The sequence below is a fragment of the Ovis aries genome, chromosome 13 (genome assembly GCF_016772045.2).
Source record: "Ovis aries strain OAR_USU_Benz2616 breed Rambouillet chromosome 13, ARS-UI_Ramb_v3.0, whole genome shotgun sequence".
NCBI classification, from domain to species: Eukaryota; Metazoa; Chordata; class Mammalia; order Artiodactyla; family Bovidae; genus Ovis; species Ovis aries.
Genome location: NC_056066.1, coordinates 21,071,320 through 21,089,684, shown reverse-complemented (window position 1 = coordinate 21,089,684; position 18,365 = coordinate 21,071,320). Strand labels below are relative to the sequence as shown.

Genomic DNA, 18,365 nt, shown 5'->3' with positions numbered 1-18,365 from the left:
TCAAACCCAAGTTGAAATTTAAAATGCTTAAGCAAGTGCTAGTAATTTCCATAATTGAAATTTAGTTCATTCACCTAGAGGGCAGATTGCTCAAATAAATTGATTTCATTCCTCAGAAAAGACAATGAACAAAGATGTCATCTCTGACAATATTCATTCCTGAGGTACAACTGATTATTCTTGGAAATAGGCAGAAAGAAGTAGGTCGAAGAAGACTCTGAACCTGTTTCAGATACAAACTTCTAAAGTTCGTCAGAGTCTATGTGAGTTGGGGGAATATTCAAAGACGTCAGGAGGAATCTAGCCTGAAAAACCAAGTTCTTATTCCATTCTTAGAAATGGCTTATGCTATTTCATTTACGTCCCAAAGTGAACAAAAGTTGAAGAATTTCTCTCTCTCTCACACACACACACAGTATCACACAGAGGACAATTCGAGTCTTTCGTTTGTTTGCTTTTATACTGTATATTTAAATACGATGAGTTAATGATAAGAGACAATAAGACCCCCCCAAAGGGAGCCTCAGAGCCAAAAATAAAAGAGGAAATATATAAATATATTTGAAAAGCCTACCAAATCAAAGCCTTTTTTCTGTTCTCTTGTAGGCATACTTTAAAACATAAATGAAGCACAGAAAATCAATAGTATCAAAGATAATATACTCCCATCTGATCCACAGAGTGACCTACCAGTTCTTATGAGTTTCTAACTTTTAGCACTTTATAAAACACAGATCAATATTTAGACACAGAGAGGACTTTGAGAACTGTCAAATCAATCAAAGCATTATACTATCTTTTGGTAAGTTTTATAGCTACCATGATAGCAAAGATGACGGATTTTTAAAAGGCATTAAGCACATTCTGAAAAATATCCAGGACCTCATGTAAGTGTGTTTAATTTTCTGCGCACCAAGAAAAGTTCATAAATTATTGATAAAAGATAAGATGAAAAAAGTAGAAGAAAGATGATAGAAGGAAAGAAGGAAAAAAATTGACCTTTTGTTTCTTCAAGGTGTAGCATTTAATTTTAGACCTCTGTGTCTCCTCAGTCTTTCTACGTCTGTTATTTTTTTTTCAGCATTATATGTATGTAGTATTGATAATGATATTTAGAAGTACAATTCTTGAATACATTAGAGGTTTTAATACACTGCTGAAATGATCATACCCATTTTTAAATCTTGTCAGTAACTAAAGTCCAACAATAAAGTAAAACTAAAATAGAAACATTCCTTGTCCGAAATTTTATTCACTTTAAAGAGTTAGTACTAAATCTAACTATTCTCTTGGCTTTTAAAAAAACCTACAAATTCCACAACATATAATGTCTTTTGGGGGACCAAGAGGCTTTGGGCAAAGTCTTGCATGAATTTGTTCAAAACTCCATAAATCTTATACAGATGATGTCAAGTGTTCCTTCTCAACACTTTAGAATGAAGTTGAACTACAAAATGCTTAAAATGTTAGTGCTGCATTTTTGGATTGAAAACACACGAGCTTCCCTGTGGAATATTACTGAACCCATTTATAAGCTACCAAATGTAACAGCACAAAATCAAGTAAAAGTAAAAATTTTCACTAAATTGACTTTTCCTTTGGAAGTTTCCCTTGCAACTGATCTCATTTCATAGCTCACATAATTTCCTTCATGGCTCTTTTAACTGTCTACAAACATGATCATGACCTTGACTTCATTTAGAGTTTCTCTGAGTATTTTACATATCTTCTTATTTCTCATAATTCTCTTTGTTCTTTCATTTTCTTAATCATGGAGTCCCTATTTTTTCTTTTGGATGCTTACCAATCTGTCAATATTATTTGAGTATTAGGGTTCCTTGAAACTATTATGCAAGCCATACTTAATCCACAATACGAATCACTGTGACCCTACATTCATTCATAATTCACATGATGACATCTCCTTAGGAGGGATTTGAGTAAGTACTGTGAAAAGATATTAAAATGGTGCACAAAACACAGCTAAGTGCATTATGTGTGGTGAGAATAATATTCTGGCAGGGGCAGCTGGCCCAGCTTCTTGTCTGCAGCCTGTGCTACTACAGAGCAGCTGTGAAATTTCATTCAGGGAAACATATAAAATGTTCTGGCTTAAAAGAGCTTAGGGTATGACAATCCTTTTTAAACAATAATCCGCTACCTTTTATCTCAGGAAAATAAGGCTAAATAAAATTTCCGTGAAATCATATTAAAAGAAATGCTTGATTCCATCAAAATGAGGGAATTTGGAGAGTAGTCACCACCCAGTCTGCTACTAGCCTTGTTATGTGATTAGTGCTTTTGTGCATGTGTGTGTGTGAGCATCAAAAACAGGGGATTCGCCACATTTATAGCTACCGTAACACCAAAAGCAAATCCTTGTAATGATGCATCCTGGTTTTCATTTCTTATTTGTATGTGCTATGTTTTGTAATAATTGACCCGTGTCTCTAATATTTTCAGCAATCAAGCTCTTTATAAGATCTAACTTTTAAAGTTTTCCTAACATCAGCTTTCTATATCAAGTTGTCCTGCTTCTTCATTTAAAAGCATATTTAGAAATTGTTCTCTAAAAATGTCTCTACTTCTATAAAATAACTCACAGAAATGTTAGTAGTTAAGTTTCCCATCTAAATAGTAAACATATATTAAATATATATGACAAATATATTCACAATTACAATGGAATACCAAAGAATAGGTTGACAATGTACTTTCAAGATGTGGGGGTACAGAAGACAGTGACTCTTCATGCCATTTTATCCTGTCCATTTGAATGAAGTCACTTATGAAGCCAGTTCATTTATATACAAACATATGAACGAATATACAAATGCAATAAATGTTTGCTTCCCTATCAAACCCATCATGTTTTCTGATTATAGAGAAGGAACCTTTCCACCTCGCTCCCATCAGTGTGAAAAGATAGATGTGTGTCCAAACCACTTAGCTAATGTGAACCCTTGCTATTGCCATTTCTTTTAATCATGGCTGTCTTACCAAGTCAATATGAGGCTTTCTTGAAATTATTCATGGAAATGGGCAGCTTAAGTGCATGCTGGATAAAGCAAGGATGTCTCAGTGAATAGCTTTTCCAGTGGAAAGATCAAGATCAATCTCCATGTACCTTCACTGTCTACCCCTTTGAAGGAAAACAAACCACCAAGCTCCTTAAGAGTGAACCCGTCTCTCCCCAGACTCTAGCAGTAGCTGGGACATGGCCACGCCACATAGAATCTGCAGCCCAGCTGCTGTGGTTTGGTAGGCTGTCTAAAGAATATGAACCTTACGGAGAGCTTCTTTTGAAAACTGCTAAATATTAAGCCAGTCTCAAGTTCTTTGGCACCTGAGTTTATATTTACAATTAATGAGAACCTATGTGCCTCCTATGAAAGCATGGGTTAATTTAGTTGCTGGAGATGTCAATTTGGCCCTTGTGGGTACCTCAGGATTGAACATTAGCCCTTGATGTTAACAACCACAAAACTTTTTGCTATTTGTTGCGGTTGATGTATGAAATTTCCCAGGAGGGTAAATGGGCAGGACTATATGAATGTATCTCAAAAGACAGAATTGGAAATTGGAAAAAAATAAACTTAGGTAGAGCTTCGAACTGTATTTTGATTTGTGTCACCAGAGCTAATAAAACAGGCACATATATCAAGGGTGGAAAGAAAAAACTGAAACCACTTGAGGACCAGTTTTGAAGGGTATGTTTCACATCAGAACTGCCAAAACACGGCTCAGATAATGCCTTAAATGGGGGCAGATTCAGCTGGCCTGCTTGGGAAGAAGGATGCTAAAAAAGTGTGTTTGTCATGACTGTCTTCCCTTAGGTCCTGGAACATCAAGTTTCCTGGAATACAGAGCTCCACACTTTGAATGTGGGATAGAATATGATTAGTCCTGGAGGTGAGCACTAGTCTCAGTCTCACCTTTCCCATCAAATCAGCTTTGTGAACTGGCCCCGCATGTGGGTATAAAGCACCACTATGGATCTTATAGTCACCTGGGCACTTAACCTGTCGAGGGATGGGCTCAGAGGACCCGCGGGGCTCACTCTGATCATGAACTGGCACCTGGTGCTGTCCTTGTTTGCTGAGATCCTGGATGGCTTTAGTAGAGGTGGAGTGGCAGGCAAATGGCTACACAGTGCCCATACTTTCATTCAACATGCATTCAAGCTTCAGTGAGAAAAAGGATCCTGATACGTGAACAATTTCAAGAAGGCTTCATACTGACCTGGTAGTACAGCTGTGACTGAGAGGTGTGCAGGTGCGAAGGCTCTAGATTAGCTCAGTGGTTTGGACACGCATCTGTCTTCACTCTGATAGGTACAGGGTGAAGAGGATTCTCCCCCCACATTCAGTGTCACAACTGGAGAAGCCTTCCCAGGTTGCAGGCCAGGATGGCTATGGGGAGCATAGCGCATGCTCCGACAGCAGAGTGTTTGGCGTTGTAGCCAGGCTACATCCCTTACAGATGAGGGCCCCCAGACAGAATACTTAAATCCCTGTCCTTCTGATATTTCATGTGTAAAATAGGATTATAGTATGACTTTCTTCATGGGGTACTCTGAGGATTAAATGAGATCAACATGCAAAACCCTTAGATGAATGCCTGGTGTACAGTAACAGTCCAAGAATTGCAAGATAATTTTATCACTATTAGCAACTACATGGGAGGATTCTAAGAATAATTTAAAGTAAACCACGAATCAAGTAATCAGAGGTATTAAATTTTATGCTTATTAATTAGAGAAGCTTCTTTGCTAAGGATAAATCTTTTTGCTCTCTTTTGTTGAGAATTTTAAGAAGCTTGAAAAAATTTACTCATGAGAGTTAAGAAAAAACTATCTAGTTCATGAGAAACACATCGACATTTCTGTTTTCTTACTTTTTTTTCCCACTAAGGTAAAATTTGCATCCTTGAAATGCACAGATCTTATATACCAAAGGAATCATCAGCCAAACAAACATACAGACTATTTCCATGCCTTCGGAAAATTTTCAATCAATCAGTCAATCGATTAATTTCATTCCCATCAATCCTGACCTTACCCTGCCATGGAAACCACTGTGCTGATTCCTCTTACTGTAGATTAGTTTCATCTATCCTGAATTTCACATAAATCAAATCATACTATATATACTCTTTCATACCTGGCTTCTTTTACCTAAATGAATGATTTAAAGTTTTATTTATATTATTGCATGTATTCGCAGTTTGTTTTTTTTTCTGCTGAGTAGTAGTCCATCTTATGAAATATTTAATTTGTTTATTCTATTGACAAACATCTGGATTGTTTCAGTTATTGGCAATTATGAATACAGTTGCTATGAATATTTTTGTACAATATTTTTATGGCTATGCTTTCTTTTGAATACAGAATTTCTGACTCATTTAGTAAAATTATTGGTATGCCTGAATTTGGTCTTTCATTTTGCTATTTGTTTCCTTTGTGTCCATCCATTATGTGGTCCATTTTTTCTTCCTCTCCTGCCTTCTTTAAGTTAAACAGATATTTCTTAGAGTTCCATTTCAATTTAACTCTATATTAAATTTTTTTTTCTTTAGTAGTTGCTGAGCATAATGTTAACACATGTTGAAATCACTTATTGAAATTTGATCCAATTAGTTGCTAATTCACTACTGTAACTAAAATAATAACATTTGGTCACAGTACTTACTGTTATGAAATAGTGTTAAATAATTAATGCCTGTCCTTGCTACCCAAGATACATTTTAAATTTTGCGTGGTGTTATTTGACCATGCAGAATAAAATTCAAGCAAAAATTAGTCTTAATAGAACAGTAAGTCAGTGAAAACCTAGCTGCTAAAAATATTAAACTAAATTTACCATCTAACAGGTTAAAATACTGTCTTTAAAGCTTTATGTCTTTTAAAAAATAACATTTTTTCTCTCAAAGAAAAATTTTTGTTTGTTTGCTTAAGCTGGATCAACATATTTCGTATTCCATATGGATTCAAGGAATCCATCTTCCATGATTCCTGGATCAATAAGCATTGATTCAAGCACACATGAAAACATTCAGTGTTGATGTCACCGAAGCACAAGGATGGTTACCATGGTCAGCAGGCTCCACGTTCTCATCGGCTCACCCTTCATACATACATAAAGGCTCTCTTTTCCACTTCCTTCAGAAATGTTCTATGGGTTATCTCAGCTCCTGGTCCCCATACTCTGACCTCTCCCACTCACTCTTGCCATATTGCTGTCTCCTATCACACTGAGAAAACAATAAGCTCAAGAGGAATTCCCTAAACTTCTCCCTCTTGCCCATCTCCTCTCATCCACGTGGACTGACCCATCCCTGCTTGCACATATATCACTTCATTCTCAGTCATCTCTCAACTCCTTTTCTTCATATCTTTTTTTTCTTCTCAACACCTCTAACATATAAATACACTCCTAAAACAAAACAACAGAAATCCTACTTCCCGTCTCAGCAAGCTTCTTTAAATAGCAGCGTGTCCCATTTAAGTTCAATTTTCGTATTGCTCATCAACTTCTCAGATTCTCTCTGGGGACTGTGCATCTGTGGACTATAGAACTATCAGGTCAAGATCAACTAATGTCAACTTACTATTTAATTCAATGGTTACTTTTCTATTTGTTTTTCATTTGTCTTTGGCATTGTTCACTACTTGCTTCCTGAAATTTTCTTCTTGTTTTCTGTGATTCCAAATTCTTCTGATTGTCTTGCTGTGTTTGAGTTTTCCTTCCCCGCCCCTGCCAACAAAATCTCAACTGCTGTGTTCCCTTATGGGCTTCTCAAGTGGTGCTAGTGGTAAAGAACCTGCCTGTCAATGCAGGTGAGCCATAACAGATGTGAACTTGATCTCTGGGTCAGGACGATACCCACAGCAACCCACTCCAGTATTCTTGCCTGGAGAATCCCATGGACAGAGGAGCCCGGTGGACTGCAGTCCATGGGGTCGCACAGAGTTGGACACGACTAAAGTGACGTAGCATGCGTGTACATTTTCCCTCATTAGTCTTCTGCCCTTTTCATTTTTACATTATTCTTCTGTGATCTCATTCACTCTGATAATTTCAACTATCTTTATGTGCTGATGATGCCTAAATTTATAGTTTGCTTGTATTTCTTAAGTGAATTTCAGATTTGCATAGATTCTATCTTTCCCTGATGACTCCAATGCTTCTTAATATTTATGAAGCATTGCCTCAGACCACCTGTTCTTGATGGAACTATATGTGGGAATCGCCTGAGGGCTTAAAAAGTATTGATGCCTGGATCCCAGATCCCGAGGCTCAGATTTAAGTGTTATGGAGAGCAGTCTGAGCCCTGGGGTTCTTAGGAGCTAGAATAATCAAATGAGAATAACCAGATGATTCTTATGTACATGAAAAGTTGAAAAATACTACTCTAAACAAAATTTTAGAAGAGAATTTCTTAATCCATAGGGGACATTCAAAATAATATTCTGAAGCATAACAAATGTTCATTATTATGGCACTTGTACACTTTCTTATACAGTTAGTGCTATCATGAAAAGTAGTCAAACAGAGCAAAAGATAAAACCAAATGCCGTTATTTTTACAGTTTTAGAAACAGTAAGTGATAGATACTCAATAGTCTGTCAAAAGGTAATAACGGTTTCCCTTTGCTTACAAGACTGTGATCGCTGCTAAAGAAAAAGATGAAAAAACAAATAGCAAGGGAAGGTAGGAGAAAAAAGTGAAAGATAGGTGACTTTGATGATTTATGTATTAAAGTCAAAAAATAATTTGACTGAATGATAAATGAAACACTAGATACTTGATCTGTCACTACACACTAGGTAATAAAAATATAACCTTAGAAGTAGTCTAGTGAAAAAGTCAGAATAATGTTCTAACATTTTATCTTTGGATAAAAAGCCTTATATGTTCAGAAGTAGGAGATTAAACACAACAGATTCAGAATTTAGACGGACCACTCCATAATTCATTCAAAGTAATATTTCTGTATTAACTCTTTAAAATTAATCATTTTGCAGATCTGTACTCCAGAATTAACTTGATCACATTCTGCAAACTGCTTAATGTAGTTACTTCAGCATCCTTTTGATGAAGACCCCACCTTCCAACTCAAGAACACAGCCTTTCAGAATCCAGGTTTAGCAGACTCCCTACCAATGGGAAGAAATGATGAACACAGTGCCACCTGCATTGTCACAGTGCCACCAGTGGTCTCGAGTGCTCATACTTTAAATATCATTAGTAATTAAGAACTTACATGCAAATATGTTCTTTAAAAAGAAATGTGACTTTATCAGAAGGAAGAATCTTTAGAGGAACCAAGAGAGAATGCAGGTTTTGGTATTATTATCATAGTACCAAATCTCAGTCAACAAATTTTAAATAATAAAATCAGTCATAGGATTTTAGAGCTTGATATAATTTTAACATCTGCATTGTAGCAGAATGGCACAACTCTGTTTGTTAAATTGAGCTGAATCTGGTTGAAGATTTCAATTCTCAGTTAAGAGACTTTGCCATTGATTCAACTCGCAGACCTGTTTCAGCCCTAAATATAATTTTTTCCAGTTTGCATCTTGAAGGCATTTACATTTCTATTTAGGTGGTAAGTGTGAGTGTCATTTGGAAGCAACTAATTAAATGCCAAATAAGGCAGTCAATAGTTGCACCAGCTAAAAACATACAGCTAGGTAATTCCTTAAAAATGTGACTCTTCTAACAAGCTTTTGCCAGAATTTGAAAACCCAAGGGAGATGTAGTTTTAAATGCTTATAACCATTATCCACAGAAATGCATATTATTTAAAGAATACATTCTAGGAACCCCTTAATAGAGAATTAAACTTGAATTTCTCAAGAAACCTAGAAGGCTGAAAGAACTTAGTTTTTGAACATAAACAAAGCATACCCCTGCAGTCTGCAGAACACATGCCAGCGTTTCAGAAAGGACTCAGTTACACAGGGGGATCAATGCATTGTGATTTTCAAAGAAAGGATAAAATGAAAAGTAAGGCATAATTACATGGCAAAAGGAAATTTCATTTCTAAATACTTATACGTATAATCAGTTGTTATCAAAGAGGAAAAAGAATTCTGGAGGTGTGAGCGAAACTCCTTAGATTGGTGCCTCCCATGTGAAGTTTCTAAGAGGACTGCATTACTCGGGAGCAGCCACACTGTGAGGTTGCCAGGGTCCTGGAATCCACATTAGGACTAAATAGACTCACGTGGCAGCTCTGCCACGTACTAGCCAGGTAACCTCACCTTTCTGTACCTCCATTTCCTCAGCTAAAAAATGGAAATATGGGCAGCACCAGTCACAAGGATGTTGTGTGAATTAAATGAGTTAATACATGTACAGCCCTTAGAAGAGTGCTTGGAGTGTAGGAAACGATAAGTGCCTTTCCTCTTCTTTTTCTTTGATTCTCCCCCTCCTCCTCCTCCCTCTCCTCCTCCTCTTACCTCCTCCTTCTTATCTGCCTTTCACAGGGATAAGGAGCAGAAATGCTACTTAATTAGACATATATATTACTTGCAACTTAATACCATAAACATGCAAGTAGGAACATTTCAGTTGGAGACAAAACACTATCTGTATATTGGTTCCTCTGAGATTTTGTATTCAGCCATTTATAATGGCCAATTAGTGCTAACTTACTAATGGGACCTGCATTCATTAGGAATCATTCTCTTTGTCTAGATATTTTTTCAGTTTCTTTTCTCCAACTTATTTAGAGAACTGAGGATTTTCACTCAATGCCGAAGACTAATAAAACGTCTCCAATCAAACAACTTCGCTGGAAATATGCAGAGGCTCTTCCTAGACCTGATCTAATTGTAGCAGGAAATACAGTGCACAAGTGATGATTTATCAAGAGTGATTTTTGCAGACTGGAACTCAGTCTGGGTCCTGTGAATGAGAAGCCCTGTTGTGTGCCTCTGGTGTCCGGCTGCTCAGAAGTATTTTATGTTTTCATATCAAAGATGAAGGAAAATCTCCTGGAAGGTGAATATATAATCAGGTCAGCTGTGGATACCACTGAGAAAATCAACTACTTTAAGTCATAGAAATATTCCAGGAAGATTCAGAGCCAAGGTAATCCAATATCTAAAGAAGGTGATGTACGTATGTAAAGGGCAGGGTATAGCAACACATGAGTACTTTGATAAACGTCATCCTCTTCTTAGAACAGTGCAGATCTCTAAATTAAAGTGGTTTTAAGAACAACCAGTTAAATTAAAAGAAAATGTGTCGAATTTCTCTGCAATATACAGCAATTTATACAAATGTCTTAGCTTGCGTTTAAAAAAATTCTCACTAAATGTGAGAAAGCATTTAAATTAGGCATCCTTTTCCGTTATTAAATCAATCTCAAAAAAAAAAAAAGAAAAAAATGTTAAGTTGGAGGAGAAGAACGATTCTGAGTTCTGTTTTCAACATGTTTAATTAACTAATGAAGTTGGATTTAAATTGGCAATCCTTCCTACATTTCCATATTCCATAAAATAAAAAGCAGTGGTAGCATCTAACTTAATAAAGTTGCTATAAAAAGGAATGTGCAATCTCAAGTACTCTTTGAAAGGAGCATTTATCTTAGCACTGGTCAAGTTGGTCTGCTCTAACTGCATATTTAGGAAACGTGCTTCATTAGCAAACCAAGCCATGAAGAGTTCCAGTGTGTAGACATATTAAGTCTGATATTTTGGAACTCTGACGTGTACCTGATGCGTTTGTGCTGAGTAGCTCAGTCATGTCTGACTCTTTGTAACCACATGGACTGTAGCCTGCCAGGCTTCTCTGTCCTTGGAATTTTCCAGGCAAGAATATTGGAGTGGGTTGCCATTTCTTACTCCAGGGGATCTTCCTGCTCCAGGGTTTGAACCCTCATCTCTGGTGTCTCTCTGCATTCGCAAGTGTATTCCTTACCATTGTGCCACCTGATGGATATCAGTGATCTAATATAATCTGAAAATCCAATAGTCAATTTTTCTAGTATGATTGAAAAAAAAAAAAAGAAGCCCTCCATTTCAATCTTGGAATTTACTTAACTTGATTTCTCAGTGTCATAAGATAGCTTTAATGCACTGCATTAAAAAAATCTTCAGAGTTTTGCTCTTCCTTGCTGCATTAAACAAAACTAAGGATTTTCCTTGGGATAACTGGTAACATTCTAGAAAACTATTTCCCAAAGTGTATTCAAAACATTAAGTCAGTGAAAGCTATTTGTAAAAAAATTTTAAGACCAAATAGTGGAGAAATGCCAGATGCTAAATCTTTATCACCATCTTGAAGTTTCTTTAGAAGCTATGCTTTCTGAAAGCCAGGAACTTGTCTAAACCATTTTCACTACCATAGCTGCAAGCATATACAATCCCTTGCAATTAGCAGGCACTTGGCAGGAATAAGTAAATGAATGAATGAACGGTAAAAGCTTTAAACAGTTTTCCAGAAAGTAAATTTCTTACATTTTTTTTTCAACCAGAATATCTCATAGCTATTTGATAACGGGAATCTTTTGTTTTTTCTATTGTTGTTGGTTAGTCGCTAAGTCATGTCTGACTCTTGTGACCCCATGGACTGTAGCCCACCAGGTGCCTCTGTCCATGAGATTTCCTAGGCAAGAATACTGAAGTGGGTTGCATTTCCTTCTCTAGTTTCTTTCTGTCAGCATTATAGAATATTTTAGTCATATTAAAGAAAAAAGAAGAGAGAATCTAGAACAATATAACAAACACATATAACTACTACCTGTGTTAATAATTAAATATAGCAAATACAACAGAAGCTTCTGGGGACCCCTCCTTCATTCCGTTTATCTCCTTTTAACACCCTCCATCCAAAGAAGGCAACCCCAACATCAAGACTTAGGTTCACTAACAACCTGCTCTGAGAAATTTTGAATGGGGGAATTGCTATAGTCCTTTCAACACTAAGATTTCATTTCTAGCTAGTGTATATGTAGCAAATGGCCACTTGTGAAGCTATCCACTTACTGCATTAATATAACAATAAGTAAATAAATGAAATAAAATATTGTGATACAGAAGCAAGACAATGGAAAACTGATGTGATAATGATATATATGAAGAGGCTAAGCAACTTTTAAGTGGACTGACCTAAATATATAGATATACAGTAACCTAAGAAAAAACAGAAATATTTTTTCTTGACTTAGACTGAGTAATTTAGAAACTATTCTCTACAAATACAGAGAGAAATATACCTAACACCATATATGTTGGATACTGACTTACTCAGGTTATCACCTGGGGCTGCAAAAGTGAGACTGTGTAGAGATCAATAATACAATGAACCCACATTTACATAAAAGATGCTAAGAGGAAACCCCCTTCCTGAGCTGAATAAACAGTTACTAATACAGTTACATCTCTTTTATGAAATCCAGCATTCTGTGATAGAGTTGCACATATGACCTAGCATAATTTAAAAGGAAAAGAACTATTTGAAAAATTTTGGTCAATATCTTTTACAGGCTTGTTTTGGTAAAGCCTTTCTTCCTCAAATTTTCAAGTACTATTGCATACATTCCTAAATTGTCTTAGAAAAACTCTAGTTATCTACTTATTAACTATTCTTCCTCAAGTTTCTTTTTGTCTTTTTCTTTGCATAAAAGATAAAAACGCCTAGTAAAAGTATATTTCCATATTGCTCTATTTTCTTAATTTTAATTATAAATGATGTTGAATAGTCAATGTAGTACAAAACAAGGTTGAACCCAATACCTGTAGATAGCCAAATATGCAACCAATAAACCAAGGACTACAGCAACAAGAAACAGCAAGGAACGTGGATAAATTTTCACTTTGCAATTGGTCAGTGACGTCCTGAAGTTTTATAGGCAAACACCGAGACACGACTGAGTGACTGAACTGAACTGAACTGAGATTAGAATTTCACTCCGCTATTGAAACAGTTTGACATTTCAAGCCAACCATTGAATTCTTCCTGTGTTAAATACCATCAGGGAGTAAAATATGACCTCACTCTACATTTAGAAGCCCACAAGTTCTTTCTCATGTTTAAATGAATGAAATAGATTAGTATCTTAAAAATATTTATAAAAGAAAAATGTCAGTTCCTACCTCCATTATCTTTTAGATGTAGAGCTATCTTGGTATCATCTGGAAGAGAAAGTCAAAGTTACAACAACAAAAAAAATTTTAAGGTGCAAAAATCAGTTGTCTACTAATGCATTACTATTTAACAGGAATGGATTTTGATACTTTACTGAGTAAATTTCTAGGTCAATGAGAGTTAGTCTTACCTTATAGGATGCAGTACTAAACTTCCTGAGTTTGTAAGATCAAGATTGTAAAATTTTAGTAAAGTTTTATATGACTCTTAAGAGCTATGAGAAAAGTACACTGTTATAACTTTGACTTAAAATACATTTATTTTAATTTTCTAAAATGATTTACTGTAATTAGACTCTAGAGTTCTTATTTATTTTAAAAGCCAAGATCAAGGAAATTCCAAGTTAATTGGAACAGTAAATATTTGCCAGTATTTACAAACTTAACTTCAAAAGTTAAATGCTTATTCATTGCTAATAAATATGACCAAAATAATATACAAAATATCTTGTCCTACAAAATGCAGAATGTGCTTTTAATTTTAATGGTATATTTCATTCTAAAGGGGAGGATTTGAATTACAGAAATATTTTTTCTCAGGCTACATAACAACCCCAAATAAGATGGATTAAAATATAATATTGGTTTTAAAAGCAATAAAATGTACTTAGCAGCTGTTCTTCACCTCATTTTAACACTTTATTCCAGTTAACTTTAAATATCCAATTAAATTTCAATTAAGAGCAAAAGATTCAAGTTTAATATCCTATTCAAATTAAAGCAAGGCTTATGCAAATAAATAAGACCATGTTTTCCCCTTCAGGCTTACTCTTGGCTAACTGGTCTCACATCTCTCCCTAGTGGCACCATTCAGAATAAATGACTAACAGATTTGGGCTAATATACCATCTTTCCCCAATGAGCTGTGTGCATGCATTTATGCTGTCTAGTATTTTTGCCTTTCCAGGCAAAGGAAATGCTTCTCTAGTACAATTTCTATGCCATACGCAGCGCTTCTCTATAAGGTTATAGACCAGCATATTTTATTGACTGTATCTAGGCAAATATAAGAATTGTGTATTAGTAGAATTACCTATTATTCAGAATACAAAATAAATGGACATTTTCTATGCATTTTGCCTTCTTATCCTGTGGTTAAAATGTTAAACACAGTTATTACAAAGTTTAGCAAGAAAGGAAGGAAGGAAAGGACATGAGAGAGAGAGTTCTTTCTTTCTTTTCTAGGGGCTCTAGTAGCCAAGGTCACCATTTAAGACTAAATCTTAATAAAAGGCATTCATACATTAAAAAAAAAAGCACATAGTTTTACTCCAACATAATTTTGTATTTTCCCTTTTAGACATTCTTAAGAAATCCAGTTTGCTGAAGAAAAATTTTTCCCCTAGAGAACCTCTCCTGTACTTGTCAACAGTGAATTTTCCCTCCTTCAGTAATAGAGAAAAAGTGTCTCCAGGGCACCTTCTGTGGGCAGGCTGGTGGGCAACTGGGAGGTGGCTGCTCTTCTGGTGGTCGTCAAGACCCTGAATTGTGTGGTGGTTGCGCGTATGGTGGTGCTGGTTCGAGTAGAACTTTCCACTGGCTCTGTGGGGTCACACATCTTCTCTTTTGACTAATAAGAGAAACAGAGGGGAAGACAATGGAGGAGTTACATTTTAAAATTGTATCAAGAAGAAAAATAATAGAAGAAACAAAAAAAATAAAAGGAAGCTGGGCTGTAAAGCACAGAGGCCTCTCAAATCAAGATGAGGAATACTTTTTGTACAGGACTACAGTTATAGATTTTACTGACTTTATATATATATATATATATTTAAAATTGGATGTTATAAAGCATTTCCATGTTAAGATATTTGGATTCCGTCATTTCTGCATTTAACTTTTCATATTACTGTTGATCTTAACCTAAACTTTGTATCAATATATTTTTAAAAGACATGATGTGAAACAGACTAGAAGAAAAATGTATATAAAGAGAAGGTTTAAGACATGGCTAAGTGTGTGAAGAAAGAATGTATTCCATTCACATCAAATTGCTAATGCTAAATTTGAAAAATGTAACTGCTCTATACTACTTCATTGTTTCAAAAATAAGTTCCCACAGGTTGAATGGATATTTAAGATTAAAATTTTGCCTTCCTTTATGAAATATTCAGAGCCACCCACACAAAGGATTGAACAGCGCTCAGGCAATCACTTAGAATATTTTCTTCCTAGCAGAGCTATACGAGGACAAGGTGCATATTGTAGTTTTCATTTATAGCCCTCAAGAAAAAACAATATGACATTTATCAGTAACGATTTCCAACATGCAAACTTTTATGGTTTAGAAGTTGGTATTTCTCCCTACCTCTTTGTGCTTCATCCCTCTGGTGGGCCTTGACTATTAATAGAAGATAACTACATACATATGGATGGTACTTATCCCACAACTGAAAAGTTTTCTTAAATAAATACCTTTTTTAAAGTTCTCTTGTCATTAGAAACATCCAGTGCACTGTATTGCTGGTTCAGGAAGAACATCCAATATGGTTTCCTTGTCACTAGTTAGATATGATCCAGCTTACCCTCTCCATCATCCTGGCAGCCCATTCAGTCCCGCAGGCTTTTGTTCCTGCATCTTCTCAGCCTCGGTAATCTCATGATCTCCTCGACTCCACTTTAGTTATCATCCCCACACCCTGGACCTTCTCTGCAGCTGGGGATGCTTTAGTTCTGAAATCACACCTTCAGTTATCCTTTTTCCTGTCTATCCATGTAGCTGTTCATGAATGTAGCTACTCACATTCTTCTTATCCTGTGATTCTGTAGAAAACCCAAGCACAATGATGCTCTCCCCTTAGTCTTGTTTTTTCCCCATTAGTTCAACCTCTCTGCTCAATATCTTTAAGCATCTAGCCCTGTTTTTTTTTTTTTTTTTGTATTTTGTTTTCCACATCACCTTCTTAGAAAATCTGCAATACCAAATACAGTAAACACTCTGCCTTTCCTTGCCTGCGCCAAAGCTCAGAGACAGAGAGAGAGAGAGAGCGAGAGAGAGCAAGCGAGAAAGAGAGAGAGAGCACGAGAGCTGGAGAACAACCACACATCCTCCCACTGGGAGCTCCACAAACTCACCTCCAGCATCCCCAGCAAGGGCTCCTGTGCTGCCTGGCAATACTGCCCAGCTTTGCTGACCTCCTCTCTCATTACCCTAAGCATCAATTTCAAACCCTCTCCACTCTACTTAGAACTGCCATTCCATAATGTGTCTCCCAATTTTACCCTTCACCTCACTTTTTATATCTTTGATAAGTGAATCATTAGCAAAAATTTAAAAAATTTATTTACAGATCAGCATCCCTACTTGATGTACTGATCCGTCCTTCTTCCTCCTGTTGGGATGGACAGGTCCACTGTTTATAGCTGTTCCCTCAGTGTCTGCTCTGGCCTAGCCCAGGCTACCTTCTCAGGGATTGTGAACCTGCTCATTTGACCCCCTCCCTTCTCTTCAGTATTTAATCTTAATTCCCTCTTGTCTTGTTATCATCAGCACTTAACCATACTCAAGCACATCCCAGCTTATTTTAAAACCTCCATCTTCCCTCTTCTCCACATGCATCCTGGGATCATCCTGCTTTTCCTTCCATTCACAGTTGGAATTCAAGAGAGATGGACCAGCCTTGGGCTTTGCAGATGCCCACAAGTTTGTTTTTGTTCAGCACAGCTTAACTGAAACTTCTCATACCAGTGTTTCTAAATATCTCCTTATTTACCACACCTTCCATGTACACTCAATATTTCATTAGCATTTGGCACTGTCTGTCCATTGTCCAACCTTAGAGTCTGTGACACACACTCATCAATTTTCTGACACCTGTCTAACAACTGCTTCTCCATTTCTTTCTCTGTTTTAAGGGTTGGTGGTTCTTATGAATCTTTCCTGACCTGTCTTTTCTCTATAGTCATGGTCACTAATAATCTCCTCCATACCTATGACTTCAATTAACATCTTTATGTTAATTATGCATAAATGTCTATCTCCAGTCCACATTTTTCTCTTGAATTTTAGGCCCAAGTATTCATCTATTGAATTATATGCATGTGGATGTCACAGACTTCTCAAGCTCAGTAAGTCTAAGACGGAATCTGTCGCACATTGTTCGTCCCCTGTGGTTCTATTTACACACACACACACACACACACACACACACACAAATCTGTATATCAGTATCCTTAATCACCCTAATGGTTCAGCTAAAATCCTGACCTTTGTTTTGCTCATAGCAGTAAAGGCAGACTACAGCTCCTGAATTGTCCTCCTGCCACAATACAAGTGGATTCTGGATAAAACAAGAATTTTGAAGCATTTTGAGGATTTTCAAGAAGCAGAGAAAAATCTCTGAAGGGGCCTTTCTTTTGTCTCTACCACCAAAACAAAATAAAGCAAAACCTGTGTGCTATAAAGACAGCAGGAGCAATATACATTAGGTAAAATAAAAGTGCAGGGTTTGCGCTGAAGGTAAAAATGCCAAAAACTAATTATGCTCCAAGGAGATCAGCTTGGTACCAGCAGTAGCTGGGGGAGATGAATCCAAACCTTTCCTCCCCATAGTAATGCAGGAACAGATGGCACCCCCTGAAGCCCTCAGGTTTCCATCATCAAAACCTCTTTAGTGGAAAACATCACCTACCCACATCCTAGAAATTCCCATGGAATAAGATCAAACAAATGCACTGCTAATTAAAGGACACAAAAAGAAACACAAAGAGAAAAAGAGTAGTCTGACAAAGACCCAGCAAAAACAGAGAACAACATAACTAGACTAGGGAAAATCTTTTCGATCCCAGATTGGGATCATCCAGTGTGAAACATATAAAAATTAGACATGAAATATTTAAATGAATAAATAGGAAAATTTAAAAATAACCTAGTAAACAGGCTATAAAAATGACATGGCAGATTGACTAAAGATTGACACTAAAAAATGAAAAATACTATTGTTGAAATTACTACCTCAGTGGATAGGTTAAAGAGCAGATTGAACAAGAGGAAGAGAGAATTAATAAACTGGCAAACAGATCTGAAAAAAATTCCCTGGGATTCAGCACAGAGAAATAAGAAAATAGATGATATAAAAGAGAGGTTATGCAAGGAAGTGATGAGCAGGTCCAGCCTACCTCTAAAGAGCCCAGAAGGTAAAGATGAAGAGAATGGAGAGAGTCTGACTGAATTTATCACATATTCAGAATTTTCATCATAATC

At 36.3% G+C, this 18,365-nt stretch overlaps 1 protein-coding gene across 2 annotated transcripts in view; it reads right to left on the bottom strand.

The window, feature by feature from the left end:
* Positions 1–18,365, bottom strand: part of PLXDC2 (plexin domain containing 2) — a 447,502-nt gene that overhangs the window by 45,250 nt on the left and 383,887 nt on the right. For both annotated transcript variants that reach the window (XM_027976592.2, XM_027976593.2), the window contains exons 11-12: positions 14,582–14,732; positions 13,112–13,150 (exon numbers count right to left, since the gene is read on the bottom strand). In XM_027976592.2, coding sequence (XP_027832393.1) covers positions 13,112–13,150; positions 14,582–14,732 — 190 coding nt within the window. The remainder of the gene's footprint in view (positions 1–13,111; positions 13,151–14,581; positions 14,733–18,365) is intronic.